This window comes from Periophthalmus magnuspinnatus, chromosome 6, assembly GCF_009829125.3.
Source record: "Periophthalmus magnuspinnatus isolate fPerMag1 chromosome 6, fPerMag1.2.pri, whole genome shotgun sequence".
In the NCBI taxonomy this organism is placed as follows: domain Eukaryota; kingdom Metazoa; phylum Chordata; class Actinopteri; order Gobiiformes; family Gobiidae; genus Periophthalmus; species Periophthalmus magnuspinnatus.
The window spans coordinates 248,388-267,350 of NC_047131.1; the positions used below are offsets into that span (position 1 = coordinate 248,388).

An 18,963-nucleotide genomic window follows, 5' to 3' on the forward strand; every position below is an offset into this window, starting at 1 on the left:
TTGGGGAAAAAAGAATTAATTAATTAATAATAATAATAATAATAATAATAATAATAATAATAATAATAATAATAATAATAATAATAATACATTTTCTTCATTAATTGCAACCAAAAAAGAATTGGGTTGAAGCAACTGCTTATCTCCACAACAGAGTAACATAACAAAATCAGTATCTTAGACACAGATGTCTTGATTCATGTAAACCTACGACAATGTACATGTATGAATGAATTCATGTTTTAAAGTTGTTGTTGTTGTTGTTGTTGTTGTTATTGTTTTTTACTTAAATTGATCATTGAGATCATTCCAAAGTCTTATACCTAAAACAGACACATCTTTGCGTAACATTAGTTCTTATTTTACTAGATTCAAACCAACGCAAACCTCTTAAGTTATAACGACTACGTCTTATTTTAAAGGACTGATTCAGACGCGAATATCCTTGTTCACAACACAAAACAGAACTGTCAAAATTTCTAACTTAACAATGTCCGTAAATTTTAATATATTCGATTTTATAAACAGTTCATTAGTTAATTATTAGGATCACGGAATCCTGCTTTATTAATTATTCTTATTGCCCTTTTCTGCAGTTTAATTAAAGGATCTACGTGGTCAAAATGCTGCATATAACAGGAACCTGAAATCAATGAATAAACATATTCCTAATGCTTTTTGATATCATTATACATGAATAGGCTTTATTTATTTATGTATTCTTTTTATATTCTTTATATATATATATATATATATATATATATATATATATATATATATATATATATATATATATATATATATATATATATATATATATATATATATATATATATATATATATATATATATATATATATATATATATATATATATATATAAAACGTTCTTTCCAAATTGGGTTTTTAGGTAACGGTGCGTGGCTCTTACCGGGGCAACACGCAGGTGAATCCTCATCTGTGATTGGCCTATCATAAACTGTAGGACTGTAGAAGGACAGTCTTAACTAAAGCCTTGCACAGCGCAGGACTCAGACACAGCGCGTGTTTGCTCCTGCGCTCGGGGAGAGACATGATTTCCTTTTCTCAAAAGGAGAGGACAGAATGAGGTTAACAGTTCTGGCTCGTATGTGAGCTCTGTTGTGTCGCCAAAGTTGATGTCGCCTGTAGTTCCCTTTCTCTCACACTGGAGGATGTGCGCTGGCTGGAGGTGGTGACTGCAGAACCCTTTAAACGCTGCTGACATGGAGATGTTCATACTAGTGTACATTTGTTTCGCTGTGAAGTTTAATTTGGTCCTCAGCCTTTCCCCAGAGGACTATCCCACGCTTGGATCAAAGAAGGCACCAAGGTTATTACCCAAAAGTAAGTAGAAAGAGATATTTTATGACTTTTAACCTTTTAAGAATGTCAGGTAAAGTCCAAACCTTTGTGATCGACGAAGTATCCAAACAGCCTGATAAATAATTCCGCTCCAAATTAAAGAGGCGTTTAAGGGCGCGCGCATTGGATGGATGAGCGCGCATGTGCTGATTAACTTCTGTCCAATAATCCCTAGATATTCTGAAGACTGTCTTTGATTATCAAGAAGCACAGAACTACACCGTGTTCCTGTACAAACAAGATCATGGAGAAGTGTACGCTGGAGGAACCAATTTTGTTTTAAGATTAAACACAACCAGCTTTCAGATCATAGAGGTAAGATGCATTTGGGGAAGGAGGCTCATTTATTTAGGCTGTGTGGAAGTTTAGAGCAGAAGTGAGTGTATTACATAGATCTGTGAAGTTTGCAGTTTTACAGATGCTGATAAAATAAAGTCAGACGCGCAGGTTAAATCTATGGGGGTCCTGTGGGAGGATATGGCCAGGCAGCTGAGTCCACACTAAAGCCCAGACTGCAGCTGTGCGACACATGCTGTGGCTCACTCTGTGTGAGAGTTGTATTAATTAATTAACATGGAAGAACTGTTATTATTATTATTATTATTATTATTATTATTATTATTATTATTATTATTATTATTATTATTATTATTATTATTATTATTACTGCTAATAATAATAATAATAATATATAATAATAATAATTATTATTAGCACCCATGGCTCCCTCAAAGATTTTTGTCCCACTTTTGACAAAAAAATGTTCAAATGGCAAGCACAGAGAGTCCAAAAGAGACTATGATAAAAACAATAAAAATTCCATTTTAGGTTTTATAAATGACCACAGGTGCGATCTACATTTAAACTAGTTCAAAAACAGGGTTAAAGGGCTCAGAGCTGGAAGAAGTATTCAGTTTTGTTACTTAAAAAAATACAGATACTGGAACAAAAAAATATTCAAGTAAAAGTATCACATGGAAAAATCAGCTTAAATAAAAGTATTAAAGTACCTGTATTTCTTACAGAATGTGAGTCTTATAAAGCTTCAGATGTGGTGATTTTGATAAAGATTTGAGCTGAGTTTTGTTCAACAGAAACAATCAATTGTTAGTTTTTTCTGTTTTTATGTGTATATTGTTTTCTTGTTCAAATTCTGAACGTGTTAAAAATAAATCCTCAGTCTTTTCAGCCGGTCTCACACAATAAAAATATTTTTACTTTTCAGCTCAGTTAAAAAATGTAGTGAAGTAGAAAGTACAGATGCTGTTCTCAAATGTAGTGAAGTAAAAGTAAAGAATACTATGTAAAATGTGCTCAAGTAAAGTACAGATACCTAACATGTATACTTCAGTAGCGTACTTTACTACTTTTACTTGAAAAGGCTTCAAATTAACTTTTTAACTGAGCCCCCCTGCCCCTGCCTGGCTCCGCCTGAACACTCTGATAGTGTTGTCTGTTCCAGTTTAGTCCGGTTCAGTGTGACTGTGCTTCTGTTGTAGGGAGTATTATACCTCTGATAACAGGGCCTGAACTGCAGTGAGTACAGCTCAGGATTGCAGCGTCTGCAATTCTTTGAGTGTGATTATAAGGATTTATATGGACCAGGAGTACAGGAGGATACAGAGAGTGAGCTGGAGTTTGTGGAGGGGCTGGACACTTACATTAATTCATTGAATGTTTTTTGGTAAAGACCAAAATTCCACCAGCAGGAGGAGCCTCTGAGGCTGAACAGCCAGTTCCTGATTTAACCAACAGAAAGTTAGAAAATCAAACAGTGAAACAGACATGGGTCAATATTACTTCTCTGGGAGTTTTTGTGTGAGATTCTCAAAGCATAGGATGTGAATTTTGCAAGAATGTATTTTGTTGATTGCAACCATAGAACTTAAACTATCAGGCTCTAGTCTCTACAGCGTTGCTCATAAAAAAATAAATAAATAAATATTGACCTTGTTGCTCCTCTGGAAGTTAATACTAATGCACTGTTTTCACCATAGACTGTATAAAGAAGTGGACTAAGTAAGTATGATGCCACCCACAGTGCTTGGCTCCAAATGAAGCTCTTCGAGACTAGCAGTTATAGGGGCCAATTTGGAGCAGAGTTCCATATTTGGAATTCTGACCGAGTATGATAGCAGCCAAAGAGTGGATGCTTAGCAACTTTGTCAATTAAATCTATTACTAATGCTAGAGGGAGCAACCTCGGGGGAAAGAAGGCGCCTGATTTGCCTGTTATTAATGTTCATATCTTGATTTACAGACACAATAAAAACCCCAGAATTATGTAGAGCAGGGTAATACAAACATTTTAAGACCAAAATGACGAGTCTGACAGCAGCAGTTGTAGAGAGAGGGGACACAGTTTGTACACAGAAAGTGAATTGGAGCCAGAGTCAATGGAGCCTGAAATGCGACCATGATCACTTCCTGTTTGGAACATGCAGGCAATGTCCATTTATAAATAGAGTCTATGGTTTTAAGATGCCAAACCGCAGTGTGTGGGTACATCATGTGACTTCTGACCTGAGGTCACATGGAGGACCTCAGGCCTTATGGCTGATGAGTTTGTGGTCAGTTGGTCATGTCAGGAGGACATTATGTTGCTCTTGTTGTTGTTATATATTTTTATGTTTCTCTTTCCAAACCACAGCTGTTTTTGTTCATGTTTGTGTTGTGATTCTTTTCTTTGTATAGAAACATGACTTGAACACTACTGGATCTCTGGAATGCGAAGAGGTGAGGTCTTTATTGTAGGCCTCTGGAACAACATCTGATTTAGAACAACATATCATTTGACATTTTATAAGGATCAATATTGTACCGATTTGACATTAGCAGAACAGAAACACACACACCTGAGCTGGACAGATACAAGTACTTGGCATAAAGGTCTCTTACAAATGTGGAAACAGTTGATGCGTGTAGTATTTGTGTCTACGTCATCGTTATCTGGTCTAAAAATAGTCCCAAAATAACAACTGTATAAGCAAAATGAAGTAATTTTGTGACATTAATGTCAATTAAATCTAAGCTGATCTATTTCTATTATTTCTATTTCACATTTAAAACAACTTGAGCTGCACCAAAGAGCTTCACATAAAAGTCACAAATACAAAACAAATATACAGATAACACCAAAGTTGGAAACAGAACAATAAAACACCAAGATATCCTATTCTAACGGGTGCGGATCATGTGTTAAAAGTCAGAAGAGGTGGGTCTAGTGTTAAATGCCAGGGAGAAGAGTCGGGTCTAGTGTTAAATACCAGGGAGAAGAAGAGGTCGGTCTAGTGTTAAATGCCAGGGAAAAGAGGTGGGTCTTGTGTTAAATGCCAGGCAGAAGAGGCGGGTTTAGTGTTAAATGCCAGGGACAAGAGGCGGGTCTCGTGTTAAGTGCCAGAGAGAAGAGGTGGGTCTTAAGATGTGATATTTGAGTGTTTGCGTCTTCTCTGTAGGATCCTTGTCAAAATGTCATCACGGTCATCGAGGAGCTGAATGACGGTGTGTTTGTGTGTGGAACAAATGGACACAGACCACAATGCTGGACACTGGTGAGACGCTGAACTGCTGTGGTTTTGACTCATTCTCTGGTCAGTCAAAGTGCAGGTCAATAACATCTGTCACTGTCTTCTCACAGCCTTCTTCCCCCAACTCTTCACCACAGAGCTCTGATGGCTCAGAAATTTCTCCAGTCTTATACTCCCAGAATTTCCTTTCTCTCGCCGTAGGTAGGTTATCTGCATCAGCATATTCATCACCATAAAAACAGGACTGGAAGTATGACTGAGCAAAGCATCACAGTTACATAATGAGAGAGAGCCATTTGTTGTAGTGGAGCAGGCCATCTGCTCCCTGTTAAATAATACAGACACTATTACTTTGGCATGTTTGTTCACAGAGGGGGACCTTTATGCTGCCGCTCCGTTCGACAGAAATGGGAGGTCTCTGCAGTTCAGAAGGACCGCTGGCAGAAGAACTCGCGTTTCAATGTACAACAACTGGGTCTCAGGTACACCTTAAAATATCTGTGGTGACCGTTTGTGAATGAAAACACACAAACAAAACTGTGAGAAAATTTAAGACTAAACAGAACTCAGATAATCACTTTGGCCCCTGGGGGTGTGGTTTATGTAGCACAGTGTTCCGTCATTTATTGCGGGGGTTATGTTCCAAAAATAACCTGCAATAGGCGAAATCCGTGAAGTAGAAAGCTGTATTTTTTACAATTATTATATATGTTTTAAGGCTGTAAAACCCATCACCACATACACCACCACATTAACACTTTCACAGTTTAAAAAAAATAAGCACAGTATTATAGAACAAAAACAAATACTACACTGTACTGTAAATAGAAATGACAGCTTTTAGAAATAGTTTTAATTTTAATGAGAGGTTGGACACATAAGAAATGATTAATAGTGACTCACACGTATTTCACAGTTCACATTCTTCATATGGGTTTTGTCGGGGAGAAAACTTGCAAACATACAGCACTTCAAAGTCACACTGTGATCCAATATTTATGTAAATTTGGCTAAAAGCATTCTGTACTGTACAGGAGACATGGCACAGAGGAGATTAATTGAGAATGTTCTACAGTCCCTTAGCAGAACACAATGCACTTCCATACGCTGTTAAAAAAAAAAAAAAAAAAAAGCATGCAAAATTGCACAACACAACATGATAAATTCCATGTCCAGTTTCCATAGATTTATTCCAAGTGACAAACTGCAAACAGACAAACAAGGTCACATGATCAGGCCTCCTGCTTCTTGTCCATAGGCCACCCAGGTGCTATACTACCCACCTGTAATTCTCAGACCTCACAGAATAAACAGAAACAGAAAGGGTGCTAAGTTTAACAATATGGAGACGGGACGCTTTGTACGGTGACTGTTCAAATAGCAAATATTGATTTTTATTGGGATTAAGCAGCTTTAGACAATGATTTTTGCCATATGAAAAGTCCGATATTACTCTAAACTGACTCTTGTGATCTTTAATTCATGTTCTAATGCTGTTCCCTCTTCAAAAACATATGTGGAGTTGTGTTTTGTTTCATTCACACATTCACTCATTCACAACACTTTATTATTAGTCTGTCTACATCTCCAAACTCCAAAAATGCACTGTTCCACCTTGTGATGTCATGAAGTGGTAGTTTTAAAGTTAACAGCTTTGTTTACCTTTAGTTCAGCAGAGATTGATAATTCCAGGGCTGAAATTATCCAAATGATTCTAGTGAAGGTGTATGGAGTTGAAAAACATAGTGGAGCACTTCCTGTATTATCACATGACATCACAAGGTGGAACATAGTGTTTTCAGTTTGAGAGAAGACCTCAGCCTAAATGTGCAGGGTTTGTGTGTTAAACATGTGTGAATGAAACAAAAAACAACTCCAGGTCTGTTTGTAATGAGGAAACAACATTAGAACACATATCAGAGAACAGAGTCATAAATCTCTTAAATCTGCACACACATGAAATTTATGTTTTTGTTCCTGTCACAGAGCCCACATTTATTGGGTCCTCATGGGTGAAACGGGAGAATGATCCTGACAATGAGAAAATTTATGTGTTTTTTCGTGAGAAGAATTCTGACACCAACCCTGAGGCTGACCACTGGATCTCGAGGGTGGCGCGGGTGTGTAAGGTGGGTCACATGATGACAGAGCGCCTCAGGACTCATACAATATCGTAATGGCACTCCTGCAGAACAAGACATCACCTCATTCACTGGAGAGACTGAAACTGCTCATTCAAAACACGCCCATTTGTAATGCTAACAGAGGAGAGTAAATGCTTATGATTGCACTATGTAACTCTCTGTCTACCACCTCCATAGAGCTTTGACTAGAATATTCCACAGCATGGCATTAAACTGCCTTGTTGTCGTTCAATAGCGGTTATGCAAATGACATCACAACCTTTGGAATTGTAGTAGTGGCAATGCAAATCTGTAGTTTGAATTACTTTGTACCAATAATGCTATACTTAAAAGTGCTTTACAGAATAAGAAAGACATTAAAATCACAACACAAACTAATCATTTATTTATTTATTTATTTATTTATTTATTTATTTATTTATTTATTTATTTATTTATTTATTTATTTATTTATTTATTTATTTATTTATTTATTTATTTATTTGGGACAATGCATGTTAATAAACAGACATGATTCAACATGTAAACATATCAGATTATAGCCAAAGGTTAATTTCCATCTGTTGTCCCAGTGGCTGGGGTCACAAAAGAGTCAAAATAAAAATTGAACACTACACTCACTGCACAGTTCCCAAATCATAAAAGTAACATTAAAAGAGAAGAGGCAGAATACAACCCTTTCAGTCATATGAACAGCTAAACAGAACCGTTTCAGCTTGGATTTAAATATTGTCAGAGTCCTGTCTCACATCTTCAAGAAGACTGTTCTAGGTTAGTCCTGACCCTGGTCAACCAGCAGGAGGCCGGGACTAAACCAGGACTACATCAGGAGGCAGGTCCCTGAAGTCCTCAGAGTGTGAGATGGTTCATATGGCTCTAACATGTGGGAGATGTACTTTTGGTCCATGGAGAGCTGCTTTAAAGTCTATTCTCTGAGCCACAGGAGTCAGTACAGAGACCTGAGCCCAGGATGAATACGTCAAGTAGTGAGTGAGCAGGCCATTTCAGTAGTCTAACCTACTAGAGACAAATGCCTGGATAAGTGTCTCCAAGTCTGGTTTTGACAATATACCTTTCGAATTTGACAATGTTGTTTTAGATGGTAAAAAGCTGATGTTATTGATTTGATGTGGCTCTTAAAGTTCAAGTCTGAGTCCATTATTACCTCTAGATTTCTAGCCGGATTTGAAGGTTTTAGAGAGAGAGACTGGAGGTAATTGCTGACACTTTCTCTATGTTTCTGTGAGCCAAAGACTATGACTTCAGTCTTGTCTGAGTTTAGCTGGAGAAAGTTGTTTTTCATCCACATACTGATCTGTTGGATGCCATGGTAGAGTGAATCCACTGGTCCATATTCACCTGCTGCCAGTGAGACATAGACCTGAGTGTCATCTGCATAGTTGTGGTAGGACACTTTTTTGCTATGTATTAACTGGCCTAACAGCAGCATGTAGAGATTGTACAACAGGGGTCCCAGGATTGACCCCTGGAGCACCCCACAAGTCAAGGACATTTTATCTGAGACACATTTTCTAATTTCAACAAAGTACTTCCTGTTTTCTAGATAGGACTTGAACCAGATTAGGTCTGTACCAGAGATGCCCTCCCAGGCCTCTAGTTTCTGTAAGGGAATCCCATGAGTGACAGTGTCAAAAGCAGCAGTCAGATCTAACAGGATCAAGACTGAGACTTTGTTTTCATCAGTGTTCAGGCATCCGCCTTATGTACTTATGTAACTTATGACATCCGTCATAAGTTACATAAGTCTCAGTGCTGTACACAGGAAAACATCAACACAACCAGCCAAAAGTCTGAACACGCCAAATCATCAAAGGACTTCAGTTGCCCTCACTTAAAGGTGCGTGGGTACAGGCTGTGCCCTCTTTTGTGGGTGGGCTCACTGACATGCTCAGTCAGACCAAAGTTTTCTAGGACAGAACTGAGCTCTTTAGGGTTTGTGTCACACACATTAGTCACATTAAAATCACATGTAATGATTAAACCATCAAAATATGTGCATACAACTGAAAACATCTCAGTAAAGTCATCAATAAAACTTAGACAGTCCTGGGGAGGTTTGTATATGACTAAGTAGAGTATGAAGGGGGGTTGTTTTAGTTCCATTTTAAAGTTTAGCTGTTTAGCTGTAAAGTTTAAATTCTTGTCCTTGTATTTTTAGCTACCGCTGTTTCTTGCTTGTGAAGAAATTGAATCTAATCTAAAAAACTAATCTTTTACTTTTGGAGTGTAATCTTTAGAAATCGTTTTGAATTTATTTTATTTTTTTTAGGTGAAATATTGAACTTTTTGTTGCTCTGTGTGCTCAGCCACAGGACTCTGGTTGGGCCTGAATGTTTTGGCTATAGACAAATGCGTTTACTCTAAAAATATTGATAAATGTATGTGTTTTTTATACTTGTGTGTTCAGGTGGATGAAGGAGGATCTAAGCGGTTCTTTCAAAACATGTGGACCACGTTCATCAAAGCTAGACTCGTGTGTGGTTTTCCAGAGGAGTCACTTTACTTAAATCGCCTCCAAGACATTTATGTGCTTCATGATCGCAACTGGAACAACACAAGAGTCTATGCCATTTTTACAAGCAACTGGTGAGGCAATTTGTTCTTCCTTCATCAGCAGTACTAGGCTAGAACATGCTGACAGTAATAACAAGTTGTCACCTCAAGTTTGCTGTCTGAATGCTGTTTTTGCATAGTTCTTAAAGCAGACATGTTGTGCAAAAAATCTACTTTTTCAGCTTTTATTTTATTTCATTTAATTTTATAATCATTAATTTGTTCTTAAAATGGATCATATAGAGCTGGTTAATAGGAACGTATTAACCCGCTCCACATGATCCTGGGGTTTTTATTTTGTCCATAAACCAAGATATGAACATTAATAACAGACAAATCAGGCTCCTTCTTTCTCAGAGGCCACTCCCTTCAACAGCTTCGCTCCAGAGCTTTGGTTGCTATGATAGTTAGAATTCCAAATATGGAACTCTGCTCCAAATTGAACCCTATAACTGCTAGCCTCAATGAGCTTCATTTGGAGCTGAACGCTGTGGGTGACGTCACACTTACTTAGTCCACTGTTTTAAACAGACTATGCTTGAAATACAGAACAATACAAACAAAAACAAACAAATAACTGCATAGATCCATTTCAAATATTAGCCCAACATTAAAAGCAGCTTTGTCTGTTGTAGTGGTTCTCCCTCATTACCTTAGAGTTATATTTTGAGTAACTTTCCATTGCCCTGCATTAGAGCCTTTGCGCCTCAAAGCCCCACCCAGTGCTTTGAACTCACTGAAGGTTAATAAAATGTTCCAAATAAAATATTTTAAATAGAAATCCACTGCTTGCTATGGTTATTTGCCACGATGTAGATGCCAGATGCCAGCAGCAGAGAGTCATATGTGTCATGTTGTGGTTTCTATCATTAGGTCATTTTAATTCAATGAACAAAATAAAACAGTTGTTTGTCGCACATGACCAGCCAAAGGTTTGTACACGCCCTCTCGTTCAATGATTTTTTTTATTTTTTTTTATTCATTTTTATTACTTTGTACATATCATTCAGTGACAGATGAAATAACAGGTTTTGGGGGTCAGTATTTATCGTGGAGACTTTTCTTTCTGAACTAATAAACAATTTTGGTTATCTTCTTACAATACGATGAGATCTGAGCTGTAGCAGATTGAGAAACTTGTAATTTAAGTGTTTCATTCTGCGGTTTATTTACTGCAGCCCATGTTGTTGTTTTTTTTTACAATATTGTAGATTTAGAATAGTTTTGTGGATAATTCTGTTTTATGGTTTGATTTTAATATTATCGTTTATCATCTTCAGCGAGATTTCACACAGGCCTGTCACAATAAAAAACAGGAACCTACAGTTATACATGTTTAATTTGCTTCTGTTTTCCCATAGGAACTCTACAGCTGTTTGCATCTACACGATTGGGATGATTGAAGACGTTTTTGAGAAGTCCACATTTAAAGGCTACAATAAAACAATTCCCACCCCTCGACCAGGGCATGTAAGTTCTGGTTGTTGGTTGTGGTTCTGGTTTCTAGCAAATGTAAAGAATTATGTTAACGCTATGTTCAATTCTGCATGTGTAACTTCTCATTTTGACTCATTTAAATTTTTGCTTGTAAATAGGACAACCTTCCTGTTAAAGTCACATTTAAATGTGGTTCCTTGAACTGCATGCTGTTCATGTGTTTGCATTTGCATTGTGTCAGTTTCGGCAAAGGGAGGTTGATGGTAATAATTTCAAGTGACAAGTTTGTTCATTTCAAAAGTTTGTTGTGTTATTTGACATTTTCTCAGCCCTTGACGACTTGTGTAGATTGTGTAGCTCTGTTTATTGTTTTAACTGTGTCGTAACCAGCGTGACGTAAGGACCAAGGTTGCAGACTCGCGAAGGTTTAACAATGTCTTTATTCACAACAATCGTGACAACAAGGGTAATAGTTCGTCGTATAGTCCGTAATCTTAAACAAGGCAAGAGTCAAAACCATAGAGGCTGGGGAGCGTTGGTGCGGAGTCGTGGACGTGGAGGGACAGAGGTGTACGGGGAGCAAGGCAAGACAGGATCATACCAGGGCTGAGGTGCATGAGCGGGGGAGGTCCGGAGCTGGTTCCCGGCGGGTTCCTGGAGGAGAGTAACAAGGTTCCGATAAGCATGAGCAGACACAGATCAGAAGCAGTGTAAAGCCAAGAGCATATTCACGTGAATACGCGGACGTTCCGGCGCCGAGTGACTCGTCCAGACCCCTCTTATCCGCGGCAGGTGGCGTTGATTGCGCTGATGGGAAGCAGGTGCGCGCGGGAGGAGTCAGGATTCCGCCCAGCTCCGGAGACAGACAGGTGAGGGAGGGGGGAGACGAGGGCGCAGGGGGAGCAGAACAGGGATCATGACAAACTGAAGCTTTTGTTTCAGTAGATCATGGAGTTGTCTTGAAGCATCCGAAGCAGGTTTGATTTTGCTTTATGTGATTGGTCAAAAATGATGGGCAGACAGGCACATTTTCTAACATTAAGTAAAGGAGTGCCCCAAGGCTCCATTTTGGGCCCCCTACTTTTTACTATTTTCATTCATTCTTGTACAATTTAAGAGAAGGCCTCATACATTTATATGAAGATGAAGCTGTTTTGTATGCCTGTGCTCCCTCTGCTGATCAAGCAATTTTAAAACTGCAGCCAAATTTTAATGAAATCCAAAATGCCCTTGCATTTTGAATTTCGTTAAGAGTCCAAAAATATCTTGGGTTTTGGCTTGACGAAAATGATAATTTTATTATAGAAACAAATCTTGTATCCCATTGAATCACAGAAAAAAAAGGTTCAAGCAGCCTCTGTTTGTGTACTGGAAATATAATCTACATGCAGACTTCAGCCTTTACTTTAAACCTTTAGATGCACCAGCCCCACTTTGGGAACCACTGCAGTACCACTGATATGCAGCCAGATTCTATAGTATAATAAAAGTGTGTTTATTTTAGGCAGGTACAGTTTAGTCCAACACTGAGTAGATGTGTTTTTTGATAAGAATGACTGACTCTACGCCCTCCGCTCAGTAACTGCAATTCTGCTTTTGTTTGCTTACTCCTGCACTAGCGTCTCAACCCCCCACGGACATCATGATAAATCAAGTGTAATGTCCTCCTCCTCCTCCTCTGTTTTTCGGCAGTGTATAAAAAACAGCAGGACTATTCCTCTGGCCACTGTTAGCGTTGTGAAGGATCACCCTGAGATGGCAGGCTGGGTCCACTCTGTTCACTATAACACCCCATTCTATGTGAGCAGCTACAACTACACCAAGATCACTGTGGATCAAGTTCGAGGAGCAGACAACAGTGTGTACAACGTGCTCCTTTTAGCCACAGGTACAACCTTTGGTTTGGGCGCAGTCTGTGGTTCATTGTGAAGTGTTTTCCTGTTTGGCCAGTCTCATTCCTGTTTTGTTTATCAACAGAACAATAAGCTAAAAATACACACCGGAGGTAAAAGGCTGCACTGTTTTTACAGATTCTGGAAAAATCCACAAGGTCTTGGAGGCAGGGCCAAAGCCAGTCATCATCCTGGAAACTCAGCCCCTAAGTCGCTCCACCATCCTGTCAATCAAACTGGACTCTAAGAAGGTATGTGGTCAGACAGAATGGACTGTTGTAGGCTCTTTAGCCAACGAGGACTCGTAATTATCCAAACAAACAGAATAAGTCTCATATTAAAACATTTCAAATTGCATTTATTGTTAAATTGACAAAACTGACAAAAACTGACAATAGTCATCAACGCAGGTGGTATTTATTTATTTTTTTCTTTATAACTACATTTATAATATATTTACATAGGTTATAATGATCAGGCTCAGGTTAGTTTATCTTCCATTATAATAAAAAAAAAAAAAAGTCCATTAGAAAACATTAAAAGCAATCATTGGGCATAAGTTGCATAAAACTGAAGTAACAGAACATGGACACTCAAAAGTTCAAACAAGTTAAAGTTCAGAACATATGATCAGTAATGGAAGGATGCTAAAGAAAATGTATTTAGTTTCAGAATACTTCATACTTGAGTTGCATTTAAATTATAGCGTCAAGACGTAACAGGATTAAAAACAGTAACAGGATTAATTGCCTGCTTACCTTTACTTTTAGAACATTTTACTAATAACTAAACTAACTATTTATACAAACTTTGTATTTTATGTGTGGTGGCATTTCACATCTTGCCATAGGGACTGCAGTTGGAAACTAGCTGTATAGCTAATACTGGCGCATTTACAGAAATGTTAATTAATGTGCATTGTCCCTATTCAAATAAACTAATAAATAAAAATAAAAAACATCTTTATGTTTGTTTTACTGTAGCATCTCACCGGCATCACCACAAGAGCTGAGTTTTATGTTTTTGTCACTGATTCTGTGCAGTTTGATCCTAAACTGTTTGACCAAGTACCACCAAAGAAGCGATTTGAAGGTCTTTCGATGGCTGTGTTCTGTGTGTGCAGAGGAAACTGGTTGTTGGGTTTCCAGACTCCATTAAGACCATGGACCTGCAGAGGTGTGAGTACGGCTCGTCGTGTCAGGACTGTGTTTTGGCTCAGGACCCTTACTGCTCCTGGTCCACGGATATGTTCCAGTGCACCGCCTCTGCTCTGTGAGAGCTCCTCTGAATAAACACATTTTACCATCATGTTTAATGGATTTGATTCTATCTTTCTTTTTTTTTTTTTTTTTTTTTTTGTAGAGGCAACATTCAGAATGTAATGACTGGAAACCCCAACATCTGTCCATCACGAGGTAAAAAATTGTGTTCATCAGAGCAATAGAGAAACTGGTCTACTGATTTGGCAGTGTGGGGCTGGCACGGCAAAGTACTGCAGTTTCTTTATCAGTTCAAATTGCATTACTTTGGTGTGCCAGCCCCACACTACCAGCTCAGCCCTTGTTACCTTTGCCTATGTCATCAGAGACAGGGGAGTCGACAGGGGCCCAGAATTGGACCCTCTTCCTATTCATTTATATAAGAGGTGTGGCTTCTTGCCCCAGGCCCCTGTTGACAGGCCTGGCTGCTACTGTTTTGTCGCTGTAACTGAGGTTCTTTATGTATTATCATGGTTAAATTCAGACATACTTCAAACATTGGGATGAGGGTCAGTTTATGATTACTTGGGACTTAATGTTTACATTTTCTTTCTTTTTCAGACTCAAAGTTGCGCCACAGGCGGGAGGCACAGACTTCTCCCTTCGCTCACAACGTGTCTTTGGGTGTGCCCTTTTACCTATCTTGTCCTGTAGACTCTTACCACGCAGAGTACAGATGGAAAAATGGGCACCACCACAGCCCATGCCTGCAGATGAGGTCCCAGTGTCTTCACCTCATCCCCAACATGACCCAGGATGACTATGGCACCTACGAGTGCGAATCCCAAGAGCAGGGCTACTCTAAAGTGGTGACAGCCTATCTGCTTAAAGCCCAGGACATCCCAGAGCCCAGGATGGAAGAACACAGCCTAAATAATGCGTCACAGCCAGTGGCACGGCCCTGGCTCACACTGGGACTGCTCTCAGCAGCTCTGCAGCTCTGGCATCTTTAGATTGAGGTTATATATATTTTTAGAAGGTTTTTTTTCCTTTTTCCAGCTGACGTCAACAACATTCTCTGGGGGTGTGATGCTAACTGGAGGCACTGCTCCTTCCGAAGATCTGTTACTCAAATTACTTTAATAAGAGCTTTATTTTACCACAATGTGACCATAAAGGGCTGACTTATCTGAACAACAACAGGTGAGCTGATTTGTGCTGTTAAACAAGTCCCTCCCAAATAACATTACAGCCACAAGCTAGCTAGCATTAGCATTAGCATTAGCCAACAGTTTTTTCAGTTAGTCACTATTACCTTTTTGTGTAAACTCAAACTTCTAAACAGGACCATGAACGCTCGGCTTGATCACAGACTCCTGAACACATGCACTTTAAATCACTTTTTTTCTTGAGTTTTAAGATGATATTAAAACATTTTTGGTAGTCTTTACTAATGTTTGAACTTTGTCACCATGGTAATTGCTCAACATTCTGCTATAGACATACATACAGAACAGTGGTAATTTTCATTCGACAGTTGAATGTTTTGTCTCAGTCAATTGTTCAGAACACCTCTATTTTAGAATATTGGTTTGTCAAATGTTCTTTGTTAATGTTGTGTCTGTTCTGACCTGAGACGGCACAGATGAATCAGTCTGTGGGACTAGCTTAATGTTTAGCCTTGGTGCCTTTCTGATTTTAAGATGCACTGTGTAACTTCTCTAGAGGAAAGTCCCCAACTGTATGAGATGTTATTGCTTTTCCTGGAATATTTGGAAATTGAATCACGTTAAACTTATCTGCATGTACAAGCATATAGGTTACACGTCAGTTCTGTGGAGAGGCGAGGAGCAGGTAGCAAATATATATGCATCTTTAAGAAAACTGAATCAAAGAAAAACTCTGAGAAGTTTGAGTTTTAGGTGATAGTGTGAATAAAAAGCATTTCTGTCTTAAATCGTTGCTGAGAAGGTTGTGACCCATCTGTCCTCCAGGTGTTTGGACATACACAGATACACAGGCTCCACTTCACCCCCTGGACGGAGTAACTGGAAAAAGCGTCATTGGGCCTCCCTCCATTTTAAAACACGTTTGAATTAATTACTGTGCCTCAGCATTCCACAGCTATCGGCATTTGGCAAAAAAAAAACCCCACAAAAATAGTGCAAATGTTACTTTAAAATACTTACAAAAACTGAAAAAAGTTTACCCACAACTCAACTTGTCTGAGGTCCCAATAACACAGAAATGAAGAGCAGTTTTTGTTTGATATTGTTCTGTTTAAGTGTTTTAACATAGAGTATTTATGTTATATTTGTTTGAACAAGTTACACAGGTTACAATGCCCACTTTTGCCCCCCTTAGACACGGGCCTGGGCAGATATATATATATATATATATATATATATATATATATATATATATATATATATATATATATATATATATATATATATATATATATATATATATATATATATATTTTTTTTTTTTTTATAAATATCCCAAACTCACAGATGTTGAACCGTATTGTTATGGTTTGGGGATTGGCTCCACAAACTTGGTCCCATTTAATATTTTTGGGGTTGACTAGTCACTTCAGCAGCTGTGTCTGCGTACACTGATGTGTGAATGAGTGTGTGAATGGGTGACTGTTTATCAAGAAGTTTTGAGCAGTAACGCAACATTCTTCTGCAATTCTTTGTCCAATTGAGTCAGACATAATGTTTAGTTTTGAGTCTTTCATTGAAATGTGTAAATATGTAAAACTTATGTTGTGATTGTTAACTTTGGAATGATATTTTAGTTCCAACAGTTGTGAGTAGGATGCACTGATTTTGATGGATCAGATGTTGGTTCCAAGCACAGACTGTATATATAAATGGACGTAGCTAACCTGCTAGCCACTGCATTCCAAACAGGAAGTGATCAGGGGCACACTTCCGGCTCCATCGACTGTTGCAGTCAGACTAGTCATTTTAATCTTAAAATGCTTGTATTAACCCGCTCTATATGAGGGCGTCTGGGGTTTTTATTTCACTATTATGTCTGTAAATCAACATATGAACATCGATAACAGACAAATCAGGCGCCTTCTTTCCCTGAGGTCACTCCCACTAGTGTTAGCAACAGGTTTGATTGACAGTGTTGCTAAGTGCCCACTCTGTGCTAAACCAGCGATGCGGGCGGGAAGAAGCATTACCTTCATCAGCCTTGCTCCAGGTTGGCTCTTTGGTTGCTATGATACTCGTGGTTGGAATTCCAAAACTCGGCTCCAAAGTGGCCACTATAACTGCTAGCCTCAATGAGCTTCATTTGACTGGAGTCAAACGCTGTGGGTGACGTGACATTGACTTAGTCCACTTCTTTATACAGTTTATGGTTCCACGATATGGGTTTAGTTGATTTGATTTATAAAAGTCGATGCATCATCCTGGCGTCATATTCTCACATAAACTTCATTGATCTGTTTGTGTTTCTGCAGCTCTGTCTGCTTGGGCCATAAACTGTGTTGTTATTGTGAGCAGTAATGTGCAGGGATACCATGGCATAGACATTCTGGGCTGAGGGCTGGGTGAACTGTAAATCAGCTGTAGCCGTGGAAACACACATTAAATAAGAACATTGAGTCATGTGTGATATTGATGCATTTGTTCCATTGTGGCCTCACCTCCAGCTCCTTCCTTTGGGTTCTGGTTTTAAGGAAGTGGTATTTTATTTTTATTTTTGAAGACATGACATAAGAGCAGAACAGAAACAAATGTTCTGTATGTGTTTAAAGGATCCAAGCAAAATATAATGTGATTCAATTGAAGGACTGTTAATAAAAGTGGATTAATCTGCCATTGCATCCAACAGATCACTATGTGGATGCTAAACAACTTTCTCCAGCTAAAGTCAGACCAGGCTGAAGTCATAGTCTTTGGCCCACAGAAACACAGAGAAAGTGTCAGCAGTCACCTCCAGTCTCTCTCTTTGAAACCTTCAAATCAGGATAGAAATCTAGGGGTAATAATGGACTCAGACTTGAACTTTAACAGTCATATCAAATCAAAATATCTGCAGCTTTTTACAATCTAAAAACATGTCAAAATTCAAAGCTATACTATCAAAGTCAGACTTAGAGAGACTTATCCATGCGTTTTCTCCAGTAGATTACCGTAATGGCCTGCTCACTGGCCTCTCCAAACAAGCATTAAGACAAATGCAGTACATCCAAAACGCTGCTGCTTGGGTCCTGACTAGAATCAGGAAGTACTTCACACATGCGTCCTATGCTCAGGTCTCTGCACTGGCTCCGGTGACTCAGAGAATAGCCTTTAAAGCAACTCTGCTAGTGTCTCTCCATGGATCAGCACCAAAGTACATCTCCCACATGTTAGCAATATGAACCATCTCACACTCTGAGGAGTAAATCGAGACTAAACCAGGACAAAACCAGGACTAAAGCAGGACTAAACCAGGATTAAACCAGGACTGAACCAGGACTAAACCAGGACAAAACCAGGAATAAACCAGGACTAAACCAGGAATAAACCAGGACTAAACCAGGACTGAACCAGGACTAAACCAGGAATAAACCAGGACTAAACCAAGGCTAAACCAGGATTAAAGCACGATGAAGCCAGGACCAAGTCAGAATTTAACCAGGGCTTAACCAGGACTAAACCAGGGTTAAACCAGGATTAAACCATGATTAAACGAGGAATAAACCAGGACTTAGCCACGATTAAACCAGGACTAAACCAGAATTTAACCATGGCTAAACCAGGACTAAACCACGGGTCAGCTAGATCTAAAGCAGGAGT

At 38.7% G+C, this 18,963-nt stretch overlaps 1 protein-coding gene across 1 annotated transcript; it reads left to right on the forward strand.

Moving 5' to 3' along the window:
* The first annotated feature begins 1,016 nt into the window (after positions 1-1,016).
* sema7a (semaphorin 7A) lies at positions 1,017-16,363 on the forward strand. Its single transcript, XM_055222403.1, has 14 exons — positions 1,017-1,364; positions 1,558-1,697; positions 4,077-4,118; positions 4,838-4,933; positions 5,020-5,110; positions 5,281-5,391; positions 6,896-7,038; positions 9,482-9,660; positions 10,989-11,097; positions 12,757-12,952; positions 13,095-13,207; positions 14,080-14,228; positions 14,319-14,371; positions 14,777-16,363. The coding sequence occupies exons 1-14, from the start codon at positions 1,244-1,246 to the stop codon at positions 15,166-15,168; spliced, it is 1,935 nt and encodes a 644-aa protein (XP_055078378.1). The 5' UTR covers positions 1,017-1,243; the 3' UTR covers positions 15,169-16,363.
* Positions 16,364-18,963: the final 2,600 nt, after the last annotated feature.

Bases quoted from the DNA above. Each gene is read 5' to 3' on its own strand.
- sema7a (XM_055222403.1), top strand. From the start codon at position 1,244: ATGGAGATGTTCATACTAGTGTACATTTGTTTCGCTGTGAAGTTTAAT. The intron at 1,698-4,076 runs GTAAGATGCATT...TTCTTTGTATAG, and splicing joins CCAGCTTTCAGATCATAGAG to AAACATGACTTGAACACTAC. The intron at 14,229-14,318 runs GTGAGAGCTCCT...TTTTTTTTGTAG, and splicing joins CAGTGCACCGCCTCTGCTCT to AGGCAACATTCAGAATGTAA.